Source organism: Zalophus californianus, chromosome 14 (assembly GCF_009762305.2).
Source record: "Zalophus californianus isolate mZalCal1 chromosome 14, mZalCal1.pri.v2, whole genome shotgun sequence".
Taxonomy (NCBI): domain Eukaryota; kingdom Metazoa; phylum Chordata; class Mammalia; order Carnivora; family Otariidae; genus Zalophus; species Zalophus californianus.
Genome location: NC_045608.1, coordinates 55,604,785 through 55,620,523, shown reverse-complemented (window position 1 = coordinate 55,620,523; position 15,739 = coordinate 55,604,785). Strand labels below are relative to the sequence as shown.

At 38.2% G+C, this 15,739-nt stretch overlaps 1 protein-coding gene across 9 annotated transcripts in view; it reads left to right on the top strand.

The window, feature by feature from the left end:
- The first annotated feature begins 389 nt into the window (after positions 1-389).
- The window catches only part of NOL4 (nucleolar protein 4), a 412,809-nt gene continuing 397,459 nt past the window's right edge, over positions 390-15,739 (top strand). For 8 of the 9 annotated variants that reach the window (XR_003517122.2, XR_003517123.2, XM_027577287.2 and 5 more), the window contains exon 1: positions 390-1,751. Coding sequence is in view for 6 of the 9 variants with exons in the window: in XM_027577287.2 (XP_027433088.1) it covers positions 1,488-1,751 (264 nt within the window). In the remaining 3 variants the exon portion in view is untranslated. Of the gene's footprint in view, positions 1,752-2,554; positions 2,727-15,739 lie in introns of those variants that run through there. The other variant, XM_027577292.2, reaches the window with a different exon arrangement.

The following is a 15,739-nucleotide window of genomic DNA, read 5'->3' as shown; positions in this document are numbered from 1 at the left end:
TGCGGCGCAGTGGGTACAAACACTCCGCGTTCCCATTCGGGGCTTTCGTCTTGGAGACGACGACAAGGGGCGAAGGTGGGCTAGTCCGCGGACCAGGCGCGGGGCACTGGTCGGGCCGCCTTCCTGGCAGAGCCGCCTCCCGGGACGGGCGCGGGCCTCCGCAGAGAGTAGAATAAAGAGGAGCGGCCGCAATCGCAGCGCGAGGAGGATGGGAACTCCCCTATTTCCAGCTCTGTAACAAACGGGTGGAAATCCTGAATGGAGGAGCCGCTGATTTCATTTGCTTGAGAAAATCGTCCAGAGGAACTCATATTTGGCTACTCTGAGCAGTGGAGGGGTGTCCATGACGTGGCAGGGGGAAAATAGACATACGAAACCTCCTGTGTGTACTGCAAACTGTAACCAAGCAAGGGGAAAATAATCTATTTTAATTTCATGCAAAGGGTTTTAAGCATCTGTATTATAAACTTACTTCTATGCCTTGTACCCAGTTCAGCAGAAACCAGAGAAGTCCTGTCTGGGGACCCCATCATTATCCGGGAGACCCGCCGCCAGCGGCCTGCTTTCGTTTACCCACATACCCCTGGAACGGATATCTGTTTGGGGTACCACAGTCTTTCCTATAGAACTATGGCCAAATATCCATGAATGTTGCTAATTCTGGGACTTAACTCCTGGAATCTACCTGCAGGGCTGGAATTTAGCCTAACTGCATATGAAGAAATGACATTTTAAACCATTTTAAAAATACCTTAAAAATTCCCTGTGTAGCAGGATTTGATAGGCTTAACAACATGACAGGTAAGAACTTTCTCTCTTTCTAGTCCCTGAACGCCCCACTCCGGGAAGGCTGAAGCGGAACGGGACCCTGGAGGAAGGAGAGCCAGGGGACCTGGGTGCCCTTCGGGGCTCGCAGGCGCTCAGCCCGGCGCTGCTCTCGAGAGCAGCTCAGCCCTCGCTTCCTGGACGGTGGGGCCAGCGGCTGGGGAAGCTTCTGGGGCGCGCGCGGGGAGGCGGCGCAGCGCTGCACCTGCCCTGCCCGGGACACAGCCCCGGGGCGAGGCTCCAGGGACCACCCCAAGTCAATATTGGGATTTTAATAAACCAAGGAATGGGATTTTAATTATTTAAAACCCAGTTCCTCTGGGCCGGATGCTGTTGGGATGGTCCTAGTCACACAATATTAAAGAGACCCATCACTAAGAGGACGAGAAAAGCGTCCGAGACAAGCGTCCGAGACATCCATTGCAATTACGAATGAACCAGAGACTTGGTAGCACAGGGCATTGATTGCTGGTGCCCAGCCGGACCCTCCTCCCCTCTCCCCATTCCTCCCCCCCCCCCCCACCACCACCCGAGGCAGGCTCCGGCGGCTGCCGGGACCTCGCGTCCCTACATCGTGGCCCGGGCTGCATTTTTCATGAGCCCGGGGTGAACAGGTGCGAAGTGCGCTGGGAGCATCCGGCCGACGGCCGGGAGCGGGGAACATGGAGAGCGAGCGCGACATGTACCGCCAGTTCCAGGACTGGTGCCTCAGGACTTACGGGGACTCAGGCAAGACCAAGACGGTGACCCGTAAAAAATACGAGCGGATCGTCCAGCTCCTCAACGGCTCCGAGTCGAGCTCCACGGACAACGCCAAATTTAAATTCTGGGTCAAATCGAAGGGCTTCCAGCTGGGCCAGCCGGACGAGGTCCGCGGGGGCGGCGGCTGCGCCAAGCAAGTGCTTTACGTGCCGGTCAAGACCACGGTGAGTGACTCGCCTTCCTCTGTTATTTGTCTGCGGGAGCAGCCGGCGGGGAGGGGAGAGAGAGGGGGGAGAAAGGGGGAGCCGTGAGCCACCGTTGGCTCGTGTGCCCCCCACCTTTCTCAACCCCCTCCCCAAGTCGTCCCCACTCGCCTTAGCCAGGCGCGTTTCCCCCACGGTGGAGTCTTTGTGGTCCTTTATTTTAAGGCGGCAGCGCACCTCCAGAGCTCGCCGCCCTCCTAGCCTCCGGGCTCCTGAACCCGCTCCTGGAGCTTCCATCCCCGCGTCGGGCGGCCTCCCGCGTCCTCGGGTTGGGCCATTGTCCCATGTCCTTCGCTGGGCGCCTGGCGCGTGTCCCGCTTTCACCACCAAGCATAAGGGCCACGCAGGAACCCCAGACGCACGCTCTGATAATAGACGATTCTGATCGATCGTCTACAGTGTCTCCTAATTGGCACAAAGCCCGATTGTGGCGCTAGTCGGAGATGTGGGGTCCCCCCCTCCCACCCCCCGGACACTATCAGGTTTTATTGTTAGACCGCCGCCTGGGAGACACCGGGCTATCCCATCGCCTTGATCACTCCGAGAGATCTTGCCACGACTATTTAGATTGTAGATAAGGTCCTGGGGATTCCTCCTCCCCGCCCCCCATTCCCTTCCTCACTTCCCCCTTTCACAAATAAAGCCGCAGCTACATGATGAACAACAAAGAGACATGGGTTTCAGCGCAATCAAATGGTGTATGTATTTGTTCCTCGTTCTGGGATAGCTCTAGTCTCATGGCCACAAAGCTCCCAGCCCAGGCGCAGCAAGGTACTGGGCACTGAGAACCCAGTGTATCTCAGCCTCTCAGGGCAGAAGCCTGTGAGGCTGGGGAGCGGCAGCAGCATCAATTTCCTTTTTAAGAAGATGGGAACTGTGGGCTACAAGTAGGATTGCAGATCAGATCCATAAGACCTCTTTCTTCGTCATGCTACGGTGGGTACTCGCCTGGAGTAGGGGTGGGGGAGGGTATTTGGCATCCTTTGCATTTTTGCCTGGCTTTGGGGTTTCTTGAGCATTTGCTCCTTTTCCTAACCCCCCACCCCCACCCCATACTGGCAACTGTTTCCCTGAGCAGTATTCCTGGAGGATGCTAGAAAGGAGATGTCTTGCAAGCTATTCTTCTGTCTCAAACGGAGGTATATTAAATTGGAAATATGTGCATGAAAGGTTTTTCAGAGGACTATTTGGAGGACTCTCTCAGGTTTGGAAAATAGTTAATGGTTTCCCGAGATTAATTAGGGATAGTTGCTTGAAGGAAGTATATTTCTTTTGGAATTCATCTGGAAAATGGGAAAAGGAAATAAAGGTGAAATAGAAACACACATAAAAGTTCTGCTGTTTTTTTTTAAAGTACTTTTGGAATTTTCTAGAAGGTAGATCTATAAACACAGCCTTCTCTTTTAATGTGGCATTGCTAAAGACAATGGTGAGATTACTGTCTTGCTTTACTAAATAGTGAGGACTAGATGCCTATGGATTAGAACTGAGGTTTATTTACATCTGGATGAGCCAGAAGTCTGTTGTGGAGAATGAAGTGCTTTGATTCACTTGTATTGGAAGTAACTTAACCTGATTTTTTAAAAATAACTTGTTAGACAAAGTAGATTAGATTTCAGAACATAAGGATGTATTTTCCTTTGGGCACCACTGGGTTAACTGAATAAGTAAAATAATCATTTAAGGTATATTTACCTAATTATTATTAAATAATATTATATATGTTTTTCAAAACAATTGCTAGCTGGGAAGTTTGTTTTTCATTCCTTTTATATTAAAATCAGATTCCTCTGTTTATCTGTCAGATAGCTTCACTTGTATATATTGGCCCAGTTTATACTTGCAGGGGTTTGGTTACATTCACTATGTGTATAAACAGATATGCCCTTTTAAAACATTAATTAAAAATTCTAAATAACATAAATTGTGTAACAGCTATAGAGACACTAAGAGAAATATGGATGCCTAGTAATTCAGACCAGAATTCACATGTTCAGATACCCATATTTTCATTCAAAAATTTATGCAGAGTTGTTAAAGAATTATTGCTAAGACATTGAGTGTAGAATAACAACTCCAGCGTTAACAATAAAGTAACACGTTTCCCTTTTCAGTAAAGATTCCATATATTTATGGGAGAAAATGTAATTCATCAGGTGGTGTTCTTAGATAGTGGTTTCCATGTAGTATTTAAGAGATTTGCTCTTCATTCAAGCCTGTTTTGAAATGTTGAAGAGGTTTTTAATTCATGAACTCTTCTTTGCTCTTTATGAAAATTTTATGCTGCTCCTTACATAGAATTATAGGCTCCGCCTTCCCTGAAAGACAGCCAATCATCATTTCAACAAGTTAAAAAATAAATAAAAGGTTCCCCTTTTATCATGTGTTTCTCCGCGTCTCAAATTATCTCTTCCTTAAAAATAAGATTTTCTTTATAATAGCGGGAATACAATCCACCAGAAAGACAAGAAACATATTTTTATGTCAAAAGCATATCTTGGCTGAAATAAAGTACTGTATTTGGTATTTTCAAGTAGACTGAGAATCATTCTAGCTGTCTGAGGTTTGAGGGTTTGCGGCTGGCTCTGCTGTCAGTGAGAGAGATTTGCGCCTGACGTTGCAGTGACCCACTGCTGCTGGTAATTAGACATCATTACTACCTTGAAAAGGGACAGAGAGAAGGGAAGAGACAGGCTGGGGCTAATTAACTGCTGGTGTTTAATGAAAGAAAGGGAGACTGATAGCAACTGGGAGGTCGTAGCAGAACAGAGTAGACACACCACATAGACTTAACTGAAACAGGACTATCTTTCAGTTTGAAAGAAGCTTGATTCTACCTCTTATTTTCTTAAAATGACAGTGGTAGGGTTACAAATACTCTTTCCCCTAAAATCTGAATTTAATTGCTGAGAAAATCAAGCAAGTGACAACTGACTTAAAATGAAAATGTAGAATACTAGAAAAGATAAACATGCCCCTTAATATTTGTCCTGGCCATGCCTAAAGCTGAGGGGACATATCTATCACTGTTTAAATGACTCTGTGGCTTAGGAGATACTGTTTGGTCACCAAGCAACAACATCCTGCAACTCAGCCATTTTAGGTCTAGAGTAGGATCTGCCTGTGAGCCTGCATGCACATGCACGCACGTGTATATACACACATGTGCAGTTTGTTGAGCATCGCATCTAAGTTTTGTTCACACTACCACCATTATTTTTATGTGTTCTCTCATTAAAGATGTCAGAAACTTTAAAGGATGAAGTAATGAATAACTTAAAACAGTTCTGAAAAAGATACAGCAGATGTCCGACATTGATTATAAGAAATGTTTCATCAGTGATCATTTTAAATTAGCATCACTATGGTTACTCTCTTTTACATTTTTAATAGTTTCAGTTTAGTTTGTTTTTAGAAGCTTTTCATCCTGATTGGCATTTTGCTTTTGGCCACAATTAGTTGAAACATCACACTTGTAATTCAAACTACCAAAACACATTATATATACCACTTGTTATTATGAAAGGTAAACTTAGGAAATAACCAGAAAAATCATTAAACCTTTGTAGTAGTATTAGATTAATGCATTACTGTGTATTTTTTAAAGGCCCACTGCACTGTGCAAAACATTGGGAAATTTGGCAGACTCACGTTTTTGTTTGCCAGTCTTAAGCAAACAAGGCAATGAATATCCAATTATGTGAGTAATGCTTTTCTTGACCTGTATATGTAGGAATGGACATTTAGGTCCAATTTTTGCCTTTTGTGTATTTCTTCTTTATATGTATTCCACCAGGGAACATAAAATAAATTTTCATCCAGAAAGGAAAATATATTATCTTCAGTTATGTCTCTTAAAAATGATGATTTATTCAGTTCTGCAATCTGTAGCCTCAGATTTCATATTGTTCTTGCTGTGTATACTAATTGATTACTATATAGTGATTAGAATGAATATTCATGGACTGGTTTATAAACAGTTACTGTTTTTTTAGTTCTCTGACTATGGTTTTGGTTACAAATTTCTCTGTGCTCTATCAAGAGTGAAGGAAATATTGCCTCATAAAGAGTCTGTATACATTTCTACAGGGCCTAACTTCATGCCTGAGGCACATAGCATGTATATTAGGCCATGATCTGAAATTTGCTACAGAAATTCCAGAAAAACAAAACTGAGGAACATGCTAGCCACACATCAGGACACTTTATATCTGACACAGGCAAATCATGATAATAGTAATTAAGATGTAAACAAAGTTTTGCTTATCTCCTATACTTTTTTTTTTAAAGATTTTATTTATTTATTTGACAGAGAGAGACAGCGAGAGGGGGAACACAAGCAGTGGGAGTGGGAGAGGGAGAAGCAGGCTTCCCGCAGATCAGGGAGCCCGATGTGGGGCTCGATCCCAGGACCCTGGGATCATGACCTGTGCCAAAGGCAGACGCTTGACGCCTGAGCCACCCAGGCGCCCCTCTCCTATACTTTCAAGACGGGCATTGCTGCAGATAACCAATGCATTTTTCTCCCTCTTCATTGAGGTATTTTGAAGAGCTCTATAATACAGGTCTTTGGGGATCAAATAGATCCCAAGTATGAGTCTCAGCAACGTGGCTTATAAGCGGACTTCAGTGGATCCTTGAGAATTGTTGTAGGAATAACTCATCTATGGCAAAACCCTAGTACAGGGCCAATTACAGCTGTCAAGAATAGTGGATATACCCTTACAAGGGGCCGATATGGCCTGAGTATTTAGGGACAAGGGGCTTGTAGAGATAACTCCCCTGAATTTATGGAGGAAATCAGACCCTGCTAATATATGAAAACTAGCCCACACATTTCCCAAGTTACCAGTTCTTGATTTTTCCATTGGTTCTTCCTTGTTTTGTTAATAAGCATAGTGGGGGGCAGGCAGGGCAAGATTCAGCACTCATTTATATTACATCAATACACCTCCTGAACCAGCTGAGATCCTGCTTCTCAAGATTTTACACTTGAGACTTTGTGCATAGGATAAAGGAAATATCAAGAAGCAAATACAGGGCTGTAGCAGCAGAACTTCTGAGAGTTCCAATCCCATGTCAAGACTATAAAGATCTTTCACGAATAGCTGTTGTATTTGCTAAGACTTCTTATATCTAACTGGGAACGATTAAAGTGAATCTACAAAGTTTTAGGTTACATTTGTTTTGATAGTCCTGGGATAACAGGATAAAATAAACTTCATGGACATCATAGATGGCAGGAAACATGACATAGTGGGCAGGGTATAGATTCTAGAACAAGATTTAAATCCTGGATTTGCCATTTACGATAACTGTAAGTAAGGGGAAATTTCTTAACTAAAGACACAGTTTCCTCTTTGTAAATGCCACTAGTAATACTTGCCTAACTAGTTTTGAATAAGAATAAGAATTCGTAAGTATATAGTGTATGTAGTATCTGTCTGGCATGTAGTAAATGCTAAAAAAAAATAGAAGCTGTTCTAAGTATTAAGAAAACAAGGATACCATGATGTAATTATAATTAGGTATATGTTTTAAACTCAAGATCACACTGCCACAAGGAGTTAAAATACATTTTTATGAATATGTATGTTACTCAGATATTTATTTTTTTAGAAAATAAAAATGACTATTTTGTGAAAGTGATACATTTTCATTATTTAAAAAAATCTAAGTGAAAAGGAAAGAAATTCTAAGTTATACTAAATCCCCCATCCAGATTTAACCACCATTAGCTAATTATGAGCATCATTATAGATTTCTGTCTAAACATACATACCAAAACAAGATTAGATATGGTGACTGATTGATATAATGATTGATATGGACAGGAAGAAATAATTTTCCAAAACTGGGATGGTAATTATATGCTAATTTAAGTAAGAAGCATAAAACATAATATCAAAATGAAACAAAAGAAACAGAAAAACATGCAATTCAAAAAATTGCTAATAGATAAATACTTCTCAGAGGTATTTATTCCTGAAGTTAATAGAAAAGATTAAGAAAAACATTAAGAGATTGAATTACATTCATTTTTTTTTTCAACTACAGATTTCAGTTTCATTCTTATCATTGACTTTCTCCAAAGGTAGATGAGGAATAAGCCTATTTCACTTCTTCTCACTGTTTTGTACTCCCTGCTTATGTTATGTTTATTATAATTATATATTTTATTGTGTTATGTTCATTATATCATCTTATATACTATAATTGTTTTTATTGTCAGGGTTTTATAATGGTATATAATTTGGTTCTCAGGACTGTTTTTCTTTTGGTGTATTTAAATGCTTATACATTCTTCTACCTGTTTTTTTGTTTTTTTTCTGAATTCTTTGATTTGATTCATCCCTTGGCTATAATTCCTGGTCATTTTTTTTCTAAAGAAGATTATGTGTTCCATTCTTTGAGGTTTGTATGCAACTAAAAATATTTGTCCTTAGCCTTTATAACTGAAGAACAACTTAACTAGGTGTAATTTCTTTATTTCCCTCTTTCTACCAGAACATTGTTGATAATGTAGTTGCTCCGTAAAATTCTGAGACAAACCTGTTTTTCCAAATTTCATGGATTGTTTGCTTCTTTATCCTTGAAATGAAATAATGTCATTGAGATATGTTTTGAATTCCTTTTCTCACTGAGTAATTACATTTATGTCCATGGTTTCAGTTGTGACTATGTTATGGCGACTTAATGCCTGTTTTGTGAGGTTCACATCTGTATTTAACAATTTCTACTGGATGTTTCTACCAGGACATCCCAAAGCACCTCAAACTGAACATAACCCAAAATGACTATTTCTTCTCTCCATTTCTTCATCCTGGGTCTTCCCAGCTGACACCTTTTTTTTTCTCTTGTATTGTCATTTTTAATAATTATACTGAAATATATCCTAGTATGAGACTGAATCCAGCTAAGCATTAAAACAGTGGACCAAATGAAATATTTGGTTCTCAAAATAAATGACTGTTCATAGATCATTTATTATAACTTCAGGGTGGCAAAGAGAAATTAAAATGATTTGAAACTATGTAATATTTTGAAAGACTTGGAGAAAGTTATTAGCACTATACATTGGAAGAGGAACAGGAAAAAAAAAGGTAAATTCAATACAATTTTATAAGTAGAATTTCCATAAGCTAATACAGTAAAGTTTTATGAAAAAGGAACATTTACTGAATGGCCTATTTTATTACTGAGTGTAACATTTAACCTTACATTGTGAATTTAGAAAACAGCAGAAACATGACAAATAGTACATTTTCTCCACTTAAAACATTACCTGTATTTCTTTCCTTTGTTTAGAAATTGAAAGCACTAAAATAATAGCTTGTCCATGAATCATCCAACGGGCACTCTGGAAAATTTAGAGGCTCTTCTTTACAATAATATTCCTGGGAATATATGCCTTTCTTTTCCTGCTCCCTATCTACATTTCATAAGAGTTATTCTGCCATTTATGTCCATTATTTGGTGTACAGCGTATGCTACTTTCCAAAAATAGTACTGAATAAATGAAAGCATGAATTTATGTTGTAATCTCTATTCTTTAAGGATTGTCTTTTTAAAAATTGAATTATAATTGACAGATAATATTGTATTAGTTTCAGATATACAACAAAATGATTTGATATTTGTGTACATTATAAAATGATCACCACAATGTCTAGTTACCATCTGTCAATATATAAAGTTGTTGCAGTCTTACTGACTTGTGTCCCCTATGCTATATGTTACATTCCCATGTATTATTTATTTTATAATTGGAAAATTGTGCCTTGTCCTTTTTGTCCATCTCCCCATCTCCGTCTCCTCTGCCTACCATCAGCTTGTTTTCTGTATTTGAGTCTATTTTTGTTTTGTTTCTTCATCAGTTTCTTGGGTTACACACATAAGTGAAGTCATATAGTATTTGTCTTTTTCTGTCTGTTGTATTTCACTTAGCATAATATCTTCTAGGTCCATCCGTGGAGATGCAAAAGGCAAGATATATTCTTTATGTATGAGTTATACTACATATATATATATATATATATATATATATATATATATATATATATCTCACATCATCATGCCCATTTATCTATCAGTGGGCAGTTGGGTTGCTTCCATATCTTGGCTACTGTAGATAATGCTAATGCTGCAATGAACGTAGGGGGGCATATATCTTTTCAAATTAGTGTTTGGGGTTTTTTTTTTGATAAAGTGGAATTGCTAGATTCTATGGTATTCCTATTTTTAATTTTTTGAGGAACATCCATACTCTTTTCCATAGTGGGTGTACCAACTGACATTTCTACCAACAGCACATGAGGGTTCCCATTTCTCCACATCCTTGCCAACACTTGTTATTTCTTGTTTTTTTGATATTAGCCGTTCCAACAGGTGCGAGGTGATATTTCATTGTGGTTTTGATTTATTATTTCCCTGATGATTTTTTTAAAGTATTTTATTTATTTGAGGGGGGGAAGGGCAGAGGGAGAGAGAGAGAGAGAGAAACAGACTCTTTGACCAGGGAGGGCAAACACGGGGCTTAATCCCAGGACCCTGAGATCATGATCTTAGCCGAAGGCAGACGTTTAACCAACTGAGCCACCCAGGCTCCCCTCCCTGATGATTTTTAATTGGATTTTGTTTTTTTTTTTTTCTAAATACATGAACTCCATGTATTTTAGATGTTTTTTTTTTTAAATACATGAACTCCATGTATTTTAGATGTCAACTCCTTATCAGATATGTCATTTGCAAATATCTTTTCCCATTCATTAGATTGCCTTTTGTTTTGTTGATGGTTTCTTTTGCTGTTGATTTGCTTTTTAATTTGATATAGTCCCATTTGTTTATTTTTCTGTTGTAAAAAGTAAATGTCAAAGAGCTTACTGACTTTGTTTTCTTCTAGGAGTTTTCTGGTTTCAGGTTTTATATTTAAGTCTTTAATCCATTTTGAATTTATTCCTGTGGATGGTGTAAGAAAGTGGTCCGCTTTCATTCTTTTGCATGTGGCTGTCCTGTTTTCCCAACACCATTTATTGAAGAGACAGTCTTTTCCCCCTTGTATATTCTTGTCTCCTTTGTTGTAGATGAATTGACCATATAAGCATGGATTCCTTTCTGGGCTTTCAATCCTGTTCCAATGATCTATGTGTCTTGTTTTGGTGCCAGTGTCATCTGTTTGGATGATTGTAGTTTTGCAGTATAGTTTCAAATCCAGGAGAGTGATACCTCCAGCCTGCTTTCTTTTTCTCAAGATTGCTCTAGCTCTTCAGTCTTTCCTGGTTCCATACAAATTTTAGGATTATTTATTTTAGTTTTTTGAAAAAGGCCATTGGTATTTTGATAAGGATTGCTTTGAATCTGTAGATTTCTTTGGGTAGTATGGACATCTTAATAATATTAATTCTTTCAATCCATGAGCGTGGAATATTCTTTCGTTTGTCTGTGTCATCTTCAATTCATTTTACTGATGTCTTGTAGTTTTCAGAATACAGATCTTTCACCTCCTTGGTTAAATTTATTTGTAGGTATTTTCTTCTTTTTGATGCAATTGTAAATGGGATTGTTATCTTAATCTCTTTCTATTTGTTATTAGTGCATAGAGACACAACAGATTTCTGTATATGGATTCTTTTATCCTGCACTGTTCTGAATTCATTTATTAGTTATAATTGTTTTGGGGTGGAAGCTTTAGGGTTTCCAGTATATAGTCCCGTGTCATCTACAAATATTGACAGTTTTACTTCTTTTTTTTCTCATTTGGATGTGTTTTATTTATTTTTCTCACCTAATTACTATGGCCAGGACTTCCAGTACTATGTTGAATAAAAGTGGTGAGAGTGGGCATTCTTTTCTTGTTTCTGATTGTAGAGGAAAAGCTCTTAGCTTTTCACCATTGAGTATGTTATTAGCTGTGTGTTTGTCAAATATGAGCTTTATTATGTTGAGGTATATTCCCTCCTTACCTACTTGGTTGAGAATTTTTATCATAAATGTATGTTGAATTTTGACGAATGCTTTTTTTGCATCTTTGAGATAATCATATGATTTTTATCCTTCATTTTGTTAATATGGTGTATCACGTTGATTGATTTGCAGGTTTGAACTATCCTGGCATCCCTGGAATAAATAAATCCCATTTGATCATGGTATATGATCCTTTAAATGTATTGTTGTATATGGTTTGCTAGTAGTTTGTTGAAGATTTTTGTATCTATCCTCATCAGGAATATTGGCCTATAATTTTCTTTTTTGTAGTGTCTGTCTGGTTTGTATAAGAGGATAATGCTGGCCTTCTAGAATGAGCTTGCAAGCATTCCTTCCTCTTTTATTTTTTGGAGTTTGAGAAGGATAGGTATTAGCTCTTCTTTAAGTGTTTGGTAGAGTTCACCTCTGAAGCTCTCTGGTCCTGGACTTCTGTTCATGGGGAGTTTCATGATTACTGATTCAATTTCATTACAAGTAGCCAGTCTGTGGAGATTTTCTTTTCTTTTTTTTTTTTAAGATTTTTATTTATTTATTGAGAGAGAGAGAGAATGATAGAGAGAGAGCATGAGAGGGAGGAGGGTCAAAGGGAGAAGCAGACTCCCCGCTGAGCAGGGAGCCCAATGCGGAACTCAATCCCGGGACTCCAGGATCATGACCTGAGCCAAAGGCAGTCGCTTAACCAACTGAGCCACCCAGGTGCCCCGAGATTTTCTATTTCTATTTCTTCACTGATTCATCTTGAAGAAGTGTGTGTTTCTAGGCATTTATTAATTTCTTCTGGGTTTGCCAATTTTTTGTTGTATAATTGTTCATAGTAGTCATTTTTATAATTCTTTGTATTTCTGTGGTATTTGTTGTAACTTCTCCCTTTCATTTCTGATTTTATTTGGCCCCTCTCTTTTTTTCTTGATGAGTCTTACTGTAGGTTTATTAGTTTGTTTATCTTTTCTTATTTTTTAAAAATTTCCTTTTTCCGTGGATGGCAACACAATTTGCCCATCTATCCAAGGCAAAAATCCTTATGACATTTTTGATTTCCCCCTTTTCTTCCCCTTTTATGGTCAACACTCAATGGAATACTGTTGATTCTATGAACTTAATATGTCTTGAATCCATCATATTCTTACCATACCATACTAAGCAATATGACCATTGCATGACAATTTCATAATTTTCCCAAAAGCTTTGAAGGAGGGCATTTGATTTCCACTGCTTGAAGATGCATCCTTGGTGCTCAGTATTAATGCAATAAATGAAAAACTTCCTAGCCTGACACCACATGATAGGCCCTTCTTATTAACCACCATACAATAGCTATATTCCTAGTTATATCGGGGAATCTTTTTTTCACAAAATGTAATTAATTAATTTAAATTATTGTAAAAAACACATAATATAAAGTTAATCATCTTAACCATTTTTAAATGTACAGTTGAATAGTATTAAGTATAGACATATTGTTATACAAAAGATGTCAAGAACCTTTTTATATTGCAAAACTGAAACTCTGTACCCATTAAAAAACAATTTTCACCCTTTCCCCTTTTCCTCCAGTCCCTGGTAACCACCATTGTACTTTCTGTTTCTATGTGTATGACTATGTTAGGTACCTCATATAACTGGAGTTTTATACTATTTGACTTCTTGTGATTGACTTATTTCAGTTAGCATAATGTCTTCAAGATTCATCCATGGTACAGTGTAGGACAGAATTTCCTTCCTTTTTTAAGGCTAAATAATATACCATTATATGTATGTATGTATTACATTTTGTTTATCTACTCATCTGTTTGGGTTCCTTCAGCCTCCTGGCTATTGTAAACAGTGCTGCTTTGAACAGGGGTGTGCAAATATTCCTCAAGACCCTTGTTTCAATACACACACACACACACACACACACACACACACACACACACACACACACACACACACCCACACACCCACAAGTGGGATTGCTGGATTAGTTCTATTTTTAGTTTTTTTGAGGAACTGCCATGCTATTTTCCATAGCAGTTACACCATTGTATAGTGCCATCAACAGTGCACACAAGAGTAAGCACTCTTTAAGAAACTGCTGCCTTTGCTCCTCATCTTGACCTCTTCAATGAACATACTTCTTCCTAAGGCAATTGCAAGTATTGAATATAACAAAATTAGTAACAATACTAATGCCTTACATTTATCAAGTTCTTACTAGAGGTTAAAGATTGGGCTAATCACTTTAAAGAAAAAATCCCCTTTAATGTTCACAACAGTCCTATGGTTATTAATCCTTTTTATTACACACTTGAGAAAATTGTGGTTTAAGTTAAGGTGACTTTCTGAAGGCACAGAACTTCAGAGTGTTAGAGTTCAGATGGAAACCATTTCAGTTGGATTCCAAAGTCCTCGATTTGATCTCCAGACTTTTAAGATAACACACTCCAATTGTTAACAAAAATGAACATGAAATTATATATATATATATATAAAATATATACAATAAATTAATAGATATACTACTGTATCAGTAATTAACACATTTTTAAAAATATTTGAAAATATAAACATACAGAGCTGAGATTAAAATACATATAAATTTTAATATTTTCTTCTTCACCTCATTAGGTCATCTCATACATTCTCTGGGATGTGCATATACCAATTGGAGATAATTATTCTTTTTTATAAATTTTTTTAAAGATTTTATTTATTTATTTGACAGAGAGAGACATAGCCAGAGAGGGGAACACAAGCAGAGGGAGTGGGAGTGGGAGAAGCAGGCTTCCCGCCAAGCAGGGAGCCCGATGTGGGGCTCTATTCCAGGACCCTGGGATCATGACCTGAGCCTGAAGGCAGACACTTAATGACTGAGCCACCCAGGCACCCCTGGAGATAATTATTCTAATCCATAGTACAATTTTGCCTCACAGTAGAACATTGTGTTTAAGACCTTACACTTCAGCTAAAATATCCCTTCTTTATTAAAGAGGGTGTACTCTGTACTCAACCAACACAACATTAAAATAATATCTTGGCTCTACAAATCCTTGACATCCATAAAAAAATGATATGTTTGATGTTGATATGACGGGAGATGTTGATATCAAAGGCATATTCAGGGGGTGGTGCACAGTCAAGAATAGCTAAAGTATACAGTATGGTGAAAGATGAAGCTGGAAAAGTAGGCTAGGGCTAAAAGTATGGGAGGCCTCCATTGCCATGTTAAAATGTTTGGACTTCATTCTGTAGGGAATGACAGCTACCAAAAGTGTTTGAGCAGGGATGTCATTATTTAGGTCTTACAGGTAGAGACTTGATGTCTCATAGTGGTTTATGCAGAATATAAATCAGATGAGTAAACTAGAAGTTAAATAGTTCCTTTAACTCAATATATTGTTTGAAACATTATAATTACAGATATTACAGAAGCATTAAATTCAAATTATCTAGCAGTAAATCAATAAAATTCAGTAGCTTGATGTTATAATTGAATTATGTATGTTTGAATCATGCTGTATAAATCTCAGACTTTAAGTCCAATAAAATGTTAAAATAGAATTTATGAAACTTAAGAATAAATTTAAAGTCTCATAAAAGGAGTATGAATCAAGTCATCTTATAAAAAACAGGTTTTTTGTTTGTTGTTTTTGGAGTTGAGAAATGATTGTTGATCTTTTAGTTGTTACTATATCCACAATTACAAAGACTTCCCAAAGAAATCCTTCTAAAAACCCAAGTGGAGAATTCTATATAGAATGCTTACTCAAGGGGTGCCTGGCTGGCTCAGTCGATAGAACATGCAGCTCTTGATCTCAGAGTAATGAGTTCAAGCCTGATGTTGGGTGTAGAGGTTATTTAAAAATAAAAATCTTAAAAAAAAAAAGAATACTTAGTCAATCACAGGCCTTTTCAAAGTCAAATTAGTGTTTCAAATATTTATTGAAACATGAAGTTCATACTTTAAAGCAGTGTTTTAAATCTTG